The 10,891-nt window shown below is 34.0% G+C and overlaps 1 protein-coding gene across 1 annotated transcript; it reads right to left on the bottom strand.

Moving 5' to 3' along the window:
- Positions 1 to 6,504: 6,504 nt before the first annotated feature.
- Positions 6,505 to 10,589, bottom strand: LOC117445670 (interferon-induced protein with tetratricopeptide repeats 1-like). Its single transcript, XM_034081467.2, has 2 exons — positions 10,480 to 10,589; positions 6,505 to 8,630 (listed from the first exon to the last, which is right to left on the bottom strand). The coding sequence occupies exons 1-2, from the start codon at positions 10,485 to 10,487 to the stop codon at positions 7,325 to 7,327; spliced, it is 1,314 nt and encodes a 437-aa protein (XP_033937358.1). The 5' UTR covers positions 10,488 to 10,589; the 3' UTR covers positions 6,505 to 7,324.
- Positions 10,590 to 10,891: the final 302 nt, after the last annotated feature.

The following is a 10,891-nucleotide window of genomic DNA, read 5'->3' as shown; positions in this document are numbered from 1 at the left end:
TAATAACAGTTTAATATAGGTCTAATAACAGTTTAATATAGGTCTAATAACAGTTTAATATGGGTCTAATAACAGTTTAATATGGGTCTAATAACAGTTTAATATAGGTCTAATAACAGTTTAATATAGGTCTAATAACAGTTTAATATGGGTCTAATAACAGTTTAATATGGGTCTAATAACAGCTTAATATGGGTCTAATAACAGCTTAATATGGGTCTAATAACAGCTTAATATGGGTCTAATAACAGCTTAATATGGGTCTAATAACAGCTTAATATGGGTCTAATAACAGCTTAATATGGGTCTAATAACAGTTTAATATAGGTCTAATAACAGTTTAATATGGGTCTAATAACAGTTTAATATAGGTCTAATAACAGTTTAATATAGGTCTAATAACAGTTTAATATGGGTCTAATAACAGTTTAATATGGGTCTAATAACAGTTTAATATGGGTCTAATAACAGTTTAATATGGGTCTAATAACAGCTTAATATGGGTCTAATAACAGTTTAATATAGGTCTAATAACAGTGTAATATAGGTCTAATAACAGCTTAATATGGGTCTAATAACAGTTTAATATAGGTCTAATAACAGCTTAATATGGGTCTAATAACAGTTTAATATAGGTCTAATAACAGTTTAATATGGGTCTAATAACAGTTTAATATGGGTCTAATAACAGTTTAATATGGGTCTAATAACAGTTTAATATGGGTCTAATAACAGTTTAATATAGGTCTAATAACAGTTTAATATGGGTCTAATAACAGTTTAATATGGGTCTAATAACAGTTTAATATGGGTCTAATAACAGTGTAATATAGGTCTAATAACAGCTTAATATAGGTCTAATAACAGCTTAATATAGGTCTAATAACAGTTTAATATGGGTCTAATAACAGTTTAATATGGGTCTAATAACAGTTTAATATGGGTCTAATAACAGTTTAATATGGGTCTAATAACAGTTTAATATGGGTCTAATAACAGTTTAATATGGGTCTAATAACAGTTTAATATGGGTCTAATAACAGCTTAATATAGGTCTAATAACAGTTTAATATGGGTCTAATAACAGTTTAATATGGGTCTAATAACAGTTTAATATGGGTCTAATAACAGTTTAATATGGGTCTAATAACAGTGTAATATAGGTCTAATAACAGCTTAATATAGGTCTAATAACAGTTTAATATGGGTCTAATAACAGTTTAATATGGGTCTAATAACAGTGTAATATAGGTCTAATAACAGCTTAATATAGGTCTAATAACAGTTTAATATGGGTCTAATAACAGTTTAATATGGGTCTAATAACAGTTTAATATGGGTCTAATAACAGTTTAATATGGGTCTAATAACAGTTTAATATGGGTCTAATAACAGTTTAATATGGGTCTAATAACAGTTTAATATGGGTCTAATAACAGTTTAATATGGGTCTAATAACAGCTTAATATAGGTCTAATAACAGTTTAATATGGGTCTAATAACAGTTTAATATGGGTCTAATAACAGTTTAATATGGGTCTAATAACAGTTTAATATGGGTCTAATAACAGTTTAATATGGGTCTAATAACAGTTTAATATGGGTCTAATAACAGCTTAATATAGGTCTAATAACAGCTTAATATAGGTCTAATAACAGTTTAATATGGGTCTAATAACAGTGTAATATGGGTCTAATAACAGCTTAATATGGGTCTAATAACAGTTTAATATAGGTCTAATAACAGCTTAATATGGGTCTAATAACAGTTTAATATGGGTCTAATAACAGTTTAATATAGGTCTAATAACAGTTTAATATGGGTCTAATAACAGTTTAATATGGGTCTAATAACAGTTTAATATGGGTCTAATAACAGTGTAATATAGGTCTAATAACAGCTTAATATAGGTCTAATAACAGTTTAATATGGGTCTAATAACAGTTTAATATGGGTCTAATAACAGTTTAATATGGGTCTAATAACAGCTTAATATAGGTCTAATAACAGTTTAATATGGGTCTAATAACAGTTTAATATGGGTCTAATAACAGTTTAATATGGGTCTAATAACAGTTTAATATGGGTCTAATAACAGTTTAATATGGGTCTAATAACAGCTTAATATAGGTCTAATAACAGTTTAATATAGGTCTAATAACAGTTTAATATAGGTCTAATAACAGTTTAATATGGGTCTAATAACAGTTTAATATGGGTCTAATAACAGTTTAATATAGGTCTAATAACAGCTTAATATAGGTCTAATAACAGTTTAATATAGGTCTAATAACAGTTTAATATGGGTCTAATAACAGCTTAATATAGGTCTAATAACAGTTTAATATAGGTCTAATAACAGTTTAATATAGGTCTAATAACAGTTTAATATGGGTCTAATAACAGTTTAATATGGGTCTAATAACAGTGTAATATAGGTCTAATAACAGCTTAATATAGGTCTAATAACAGTTTAATATAGGTCTAATAACAGTTTAATATGGGTCTAATAACAGTTTAATATGGGTCTAATAACAGCTTAATATAGGTCTAATAACAGTTTAATATGGGTCTAATAACAGTTTAATATGGGTCTAATAACAGTTTAATATGGGTCTAATAACAGTTTAATATGGGTCTAATAACAGTTTAATATAGGTCTAATAACAGCTTAATATAGGTCTAATAACAGTTTAATATGGGTCTAATAACAGTTTAATATGGGTCTAATAACAGTTTAATATGGGTCTAATAACAGTTTAATATGGGTCTAATAACAGCTTAATATAGGTCTAATAACAGTTTAATATGGGTCTAATAACAGTTTAATATGGGTCTAATAACAGTTTAATATAGGTCTAATAACAGTTTAATATGGGTCTAATAACAGTTTAATATGGGTCTAATAACAGTGTAATATAGGTCTAATAACAGCTTAATATAGGTCTAATAACAGTTTAATATAGGTCTAATAACAGTTTAATATGGGTCTAATAACAGTTTAATATGGGTCTAATAACAGTTTAATATGGGTCTAATAACAGTTTAATATAGGTCTAATAACAGTTTAATATGGGTCTAATAACAGTGTAATATAGGTCTAATAACAGCTTAATATAGGTCTAATAACAGTTTAATATAGGTCTAATAACAGTTTAATATGGGTCTAATAACAGTTTAATATGGGTCTAATAACAGCTTAATATAGGTCTAATAACAGTTTAATATGGGTCTAATAACAGTGTAATATGGGTCTAATAACAGCTTAATATGGGTCTAATAACAGTTTAATATAGGTCTAATAACAGCTTAATATGGGTCTAATAACAGTTTAATATGGGTCTAATAACAGTTTAATATGGGTCTAATAACAGTTTAATATAGGTCTAATAACAGCTTAATATAGGTCTAATAACAGTTTAATATAGGTCTAATAACAGTTTAATATGGGTCTAATAACAGTTTAATATGGGTCTAATAACAGTTTAATATGGGTCTAATAACAGCTTAATATAGGTCTAATAACAGTTTAATATAGGTCTAATAACAGCTTTAATATGGGTCTAATAACAGCTTAATATAGGTCTAATAACAGTTTAATATGGGTCTAATAACAGTTTAATATGGGTCTAATAACAGTTTAATATAGGTCTAATAACAGTTTAATATGGGTCTAATAACAGCTTAATATGGGTCTAATAACAGCTTAATATGGGTCTAATAACAGTTTAATATGGGTCTAATAACAGTTTAATATAGGTCTAATAACAGTTTAATATGGGTCTAATAACAGCTTAATATGGGTCTAATAACAGTTTAATATAGGTCTAATAACAGTTTAATATGGGTCTAATAACAGTTTAATATGGGTCTAATAACAGTTTAATATAGGTCTAATAACAGTTTAATATGGGTCTAATAACAGCTTAATATAGGTCTAATAACAGTTTAATATAGGTCTAATAACAGTTTAATATGGGTCTAATAACAGTTTAATATGGGTCTAATAACAGTTTAATATGGGTCTAATAACAGTTTAATATGGGTCTAATAACAGTTTAATATAGGTCTAATAACAGCTTAATATAGGTCTAATAACAGCTTAATATAGGTCTAATAACAGTTTAATATGGGTCTAATAACAGTTTAATATGGGTCTAATAACAGTTTAATATAGGGTCTAATAACAGTTTAATATGGGTCTAATAACAGTTTAATATGGGTCTAATAACAGTTTAATATGGGTCTAATAACAGCTTAATATGGGTCTAATAACAGTTTAATATGGGTCTAATAACAGTTTAATATAGGTCTAATAACAGTTTAATATAGGGTCTAATAACAGTTTAATATGGGTCTAATAACAGCTTAATATGGGTCTAATAACAGCTTAATATAGGTCTAATAACAGTTTAATATAGGTCTAATAACAGTTTAATATGGGTCTAATAACAGTTTAATATGGGTCTAATAACAGTTTAATATGGGTCTAATAACAGCTTAATATGGGTCTAATAACAGCTTTAATATGGGTCTAATAACAGCTTTAATATGGGTCTAATAACAGTTTAATATGGGTCTAATAACAGTTTAATATGGGTCTAATAACAGTTTAATATGGGTCTAATAACAGTTTAATATGGGTCTAATAACAGCTTAATATGGGTCTAATAACAGTTTAATATGGGTCTAATAACAGTTAATATGGGTCTAATAACAGCTTTAATATGGGTCTAATAACAGCTTAATATGGGTCTAATAACAGCTTAATATGGGTCTAATAACAGTGTAATATAGGTCTAATAACAGTTTAATATGGGTCTAATAACAGTTTAATATAGGTCTAATAACAGCTTAATATGGGTCTAATAACAGCTTAATATGGGTCTAATAACAGTTTAATATGGGTTTAACATGGGTGTAATAATAATGTAATATGGGTGTAATAGGAATGTATAAATAATATGTAATGTGGGTTTAATAACAGTGTAATATCGGTCTGATAACAGTGTAATATGGGTATAACATGGGTGTAATAATGGTGTAATATGGGTGTAATAGGAGGGTATTAATATGTGATGTGGGTTTAATAACAGTGTAATATGGATGTAATAACAATGTAATAATGTGTCGTATCGGTGTAATATTGGTGTTACATAGATGTAATATGGGTCTAAGAACAGTGTTATATGGGTGTCATATTAGTGGGACACGGGTATAATAGTATTGGTGTAACAATGTTGTAATACCGGTGCAGTAGGGGTGTAATAATGGTGTAATATGGGTGTAAGGGGTAGACCTAGGACCAGGTGGAGGGATTACATCTCTTCGCTGGCCTGGGAGCGCCTTGGGATCCCCCAGTCAGAGCTGGTTGATGTCGCCAGGGAAAGGAACGTTTGGGGCTCTCTGCTGGAACTGCTACCCCCGCGACCCGACCACGGATAAGCGGGAGAAGATGGATGGATGGATGGATGGATGGGCCAATCTGCATATTAAGTACTTTTCTTTGTGTACGTTAAATATATTTTGAGGCTAATTATTTTGTACTTTTACTTGAGGAACATTTTGATTGCAGGACATTAACTTGTAAAAGAGTATTCCTAAACTGGTTCCTCTGCTTTTACTTATGTACAAGATCTGAGTACTTTTTCCACCTCTGTGTGCTACACCTTGGGTTGTGCATGCCCTCCCCAGCTGTTGTCTTGGTGATTAGTCTTGTGTGTGTACATGCCTGTTTTCCCTCGTGTTCTCTGTCAGATCTTCGTCATTGTTTCCATAGTTTGGTTCCTGTTCCCTCTGTATTCTTCTGGATTTCCCTCGTCTGCCATCCTATGTCCTCCAAGTCTACCCGGTTTGTTACTCGTTTTTGTTAGCTACTTTTCTTTTGTTGACCTTGTCTAACCCTCAATTTATTTTGTATTTATTTGGAACAGCTTTGATTATTAAAGCTTGCTTTTTGTTTATACTTGTATACCTGCCTCTTTCATTATGCATTTGGGTCCTGATTCCCTTTCCCTGTGACACATAGGATTCATAGAAAGAGACAGTGCATGGTGATATGTAAATGAGTTCATATCAAATGGAGAAGTTAAGTTTTAATGCACGTTATTTTCTACTCATTTAGATAATGAGCAGCAGCTGTCTGCAGTGTCAGAATGAAGAGCTGTTGGAGAAACCTGCACCATGACGCTCTGCTGCTGCTGCCATCTACTGCTGTAACCAGGTTACTGTTTGGATACCACTTCCTGTTGACAGGGTACTGCTGAACTACAAAAACAAACACTTCTTTTAACATAAAAGTTCATCTTCTTTTATAGAAGCAGTGTCTTTCAGTGCCGCTTATCCCTTGGGGACATTCTCATACAGCTGTTTGTGTTTATTGCTCATCCTTGTTGACTTCAAAATGGAACATTTAAGCACCTTCTGTGCAGTAGTTCTACATTTTATATAGAGTATATGCATGTATTAACCCCAAAGCAACAAGGAAACCAAAAACAAGTACATTTCTTGGTTTACATAATGCATTTTTATTGTTTTTTTACAATATAGAGGCACTCTTGATATATAATCAGTTGCATCATGCAATACTATTGAGGTTATACATCCATAATATATTGCAATACCAATCACACATTTTTATATTACACAAATAAAAGCTTACGGCAAAGCACATTTCATAGGTTATAGAGTATTTTGCTAGAAAGAACAGCATGCACATGGAAAAAACATACACATAGTTCAGGAAAACAACATGTCAACAACCAGTGTTATAAAGGATTTGGCTTATTTCCTAAATCGAGTGTAGGCTACTACTGCTGACAGTGTTTCAGTGCATAAACTCTCAGATACATCCTACCTAACTGTCCTCCTCCACAGACACAGTCCCACTCGCTCCCTCCGCTCTGCTACTGCCAACCTCCTGTCCCTCCCCACCCGGACCAACCTCAAGTCCTGGGGCGGCAGAGCCTTCTCCGTTGCTGCACCCACCCTCTGGAACTCACTACCCTCCCTTCCTCCCTCACAGTATTCAAAACATCACTCAAAACCCACCTGTTCAACACTGCATTCAACCACTGACCACCCCCCCCTATTTTCTGTTTTGTTTATCTGTTTTTGTATTTTTCTTTGTTTTTTGTTGTTTGTTTTTTTAATTCTCTGTCAAAGCGTCTTTGAGTTTCCTGAAAAGCGCTATACAAGTCTCATGTATTATTATTATTATTATTATTATTATACATCTTCTCAATCAATAAGTATACAGATTATTTGTAGGTAGTGCAATACCTAAGTTTTTTTCTGATTGTTTTACCTGTTCTGTTAAAAACACTACGGCTCTTGCAGGTTTGCCAGAAACTCCCTTATTTCTCCGCACATTCTGTCCCTGCCTTTGGCCCTGATCTTCTCCAGAACTTTGATGCTGCTGTCACGATAGAAGGATTGGTCCGGTATTGCTGCTGCCTTCATGTGATATTTGAGTGACTTTTGATACTCCTTTCGATCGAAATTTAAATATCTTGCGTAGTTGTTGTAAAGCACCTGTTTGTCTGCTGGTTCCAAATCCCTTTCTAGCAGTTCCTGATATATCTGCTCAGCTTTAGCCTGGCCATCATTTGCCTTTCCATACACATTTGCAAGGTCCATCTTCTTCACAAGGGAAGAATGAGGGTAGAGGGAAATCACCTCCTGATGGAGACCCACTGCTCTGTCTATCATGCTTTTCTTTGGGCGACTGTCCCTGGAAAGAGTTATCTTCCATTTGTAGCAGAGAGCAGCGCATCTCTTCAGATAGCGCTCATCTGGATGGTCCTTCAGAGCCTCCTCTGCCAAATCAATAGCCTCATCAACAGGTAAATATGTTCTGTAAACCCTTAGTATGGCTTTAAAACCACTGTAGCTGCTGACAGGATTCCTTAAAACCTCTCTGGCTAACTCACGTGCTTCATCTTCAATACGTTCTCCTCTCTTAGCACGTTGATCAAGGTATTTAACAGCGATGTACAAGTTCTCTGGATCCTGTTCCTTAGCGATTCTCATTTTCTCCAAGATTTCCTCTTCCAGCCCTGTGCTGCTGTGCTTAGAAGCATTCACTAACCCTATGATGTAGCTAGTGTTCCACTCCACCATGTCTGGCTGCATCTTGATGGCTTTCTGGAAGTAATCTGCAGACAGCAGCTTTTTGTCTGCGCTGAACTTCATCAGGGTCCAGGCTTTTTCAGCGTAGGTCTCCGGGTGGAGCTCCTTCTGGGATGGAGATGGGTATTTTTTATTCAGGGCGTCGACTTTTGAAAGGTAGGCCTCGCTCTCTGCTTGGTCTCCCAGGTGGTGGTGCAGCCAAGCCAGGTTCCCGTAGTTCACCACTAACCAGGGGCCCTCATCTGCGTTTCTCATGTTATTGAAGGCCTCTGTAGCCTTGTTGAAGAAACTTTGGGCGTCTTCACTGAAGCCCAGCTTGTGCTGAATGAACCCTCGCAGGTTGTAGATGTGACCCAGCCAGCTGTTTCCCTCCTCAGTGCCAATGTCCTTCACGTGTTCTCTTAGACGTATAAGTAAGGATCTGCTGTGGTCCAGATCCCAGGTGAAGTGGCACTGCAGGGCCTCCAGCTTGGACACCAGTGTTTGACTCTTAGAGGCACTGAAGAAGAACAAAAGGAATACATTTTTCAAAAAGCAAATTCAAAAAGTATAATGGAGTATGGCCCACAAATGACACTCGTGCTTTTCTTGTATTGTACTTCTTAAATATAGATGAAAACAGATATTACACAGTATTGTGTTAGGCCCACTTTTCAAACAAATTCAGTCAATTATTTTCTCATACTGATATTTTGCACAAACCGTGCTGTTGTATTTACTGTATAGTGTCCTTACTGTAAGGTCATTATTATATTTACAGCACATTGGCTCAACCAAAAATCGTTTTAAAAATGTGCTATATAAATAAAACTTGATTTGATTTGAATTCAAGTTGAAAACATTTTCTATCAAATCTAAGTTGATAAGAAAAATGCCCAATAACTTCTTTTCATATCACGCTTGAAATAAACCCTTCCTATTTCCTCTTATGATAAGCAATCTGAGGCTTCTGTTTTAAGGGATCAGCTGCCAACAGAATACATGAAACCCTATGGAGAGCTGTGATATAGGCTGTTGTTTTCTTAAAGCATATTCAAGTATTTACCCTTGTGTTGTGTTCAAAAGCTGTTACCGTTCATGGTGTTCGCGGGTACATTTTGACCCATGATGTATCTCAGTCCAAAACACTCAAAAATAATGATTATCATCCAATATTGTTTTAACTACATCATAACTAACTTATTATGCATTCATAACCGTACAATCCTGCTGTAATTTTATTTGATGGCCCCAAAACACATTACACCACATATTTAAGTAAGAAATATGATTAAATTCACTCATTATATTCCCTATAGTGAAGAAGTGTATAATTATGTTATCTGACTAATAGACTAATATTCGAATACAAATTTCCCCCCAAAAAGTTTTTACAACTTTATATTATTAACTACAGTAACCTCTGTGGTATTACGTGTCAAAATTGACCCACATGCTAGAAAAAAAAGGAAAAATAAGCTTTTGTTGGACAATGTTGTTCATGCCACGCCCCCACAAGATGAAGTGTGTGTGTGTGTGTGTGTGTGTGTGTGTGTGTGTGTGTGTGTGTGTGTGTGTGTGTGTGTGTGTGTGTGTGTGTGTGTGTGTGTGTGTGTGTACACGTGCTTGTGTGTGTATGTGCTTGTGTTAAATTGTTACAGATGAAGGGGGTGGGGCTGGGGCATCTAAAGTCAAAGATGAATCCTGATTGGGCCAAATTTGACCCAGAGTCACCCACAACTAAAATTGTCAAAATCATTTTTGTAGTGTTTAGCTGTTATGGAGGATATCATGAAGCCTTGTTCAGATAAAAAAAACTAGAGCATAGTTATTATATCATTTTAACTTGAAACGGGTCACGGGAGACCCGAACACAACATAAGGGTTAAGCATAATTTACCTACATTTGATTAATTTTGCTAACTTATGAGGCAATATACCTCACCTCGAGTGAGTGGCCCAGCCACTATACCAGCTAAAGTATAGGGTGGTAGGGAGAAAGTTATGACATTGAGCAACAAAGTTGAACAAAGAGCCAGGAAATGTAACTGTGACTAAGGGAAATAAAATAGTTAATTAAAAAAAACAGATGGATTTAGCATTTTTCCTCCCGCTGAAACATAACCACAAATACATTAATAGGCTGATTATTAAAGAAAAGAAAAAGAAATAGGCCTACATAATTTTAAAATTCCTTTAGACCTGGCATAAATCGAAGAAGTAAATTAAGAATTAAGAAGGAACGGATTGGGTAACTTTCAGGATACATAACGCAAAAATATTCTCCAATAACTCAATAGTAAGACATCCATTTTCCCAATGTTACTTATGATTTACTTTTACAATGAAATCCTGAATCAGCAACTCACCTCATCATTCAGCTGTTTCCTCTGTAGTTCTGTAAAGTGATGTGTATCTTCAGTGTTGCTGTAAATGATGGGATGTTGTTGAGCACGGAGCTTTAAATGCTCACTGCTGATAAAACGGGCGGGGCATTAAGGCATAAATCTCATGAACTGCCTCGTCGCGCCTTGACTTTCGTTTTCCGGTAATGGAAACTACAGGGAGGATCAGAACAACAGCATTCTCTGTTTTCTCTCGTTTCCCACGAATGAAAACCTACTCTGTCACATAGAAGAAGGGGGGGGGGGGGGATAAATGTGCCTTCACTTTCGTTTCACACTTGATTCCTTCAACTGGGTAATATTTTCTGTTAAATTGACGTAGGCAAAAGTGTTTGTCTTTTTATTTAAAGTTATATTATATGTCATTCCATAACAA

This window comes from Pseudochaenichthys georgianus, chromosome 4, assembly GCF_902827115.2.
Source record: "Pseudochaenichthys georgianus chromosome 4, fPseGeo1.2, whole genome shotgun sequence".
Lineage (NCBI taxonomy): Eukaryota > Metazoa > Chordata > Actinopteri > Perciformes > Channichthyidae > Pseudochaenichthys > Pseudochaenichthys georgianus.
Note: the sequence above shows the minus strand (reverse complement) of the source record. Positions and strands in the feature narration are given on the sequence as shown.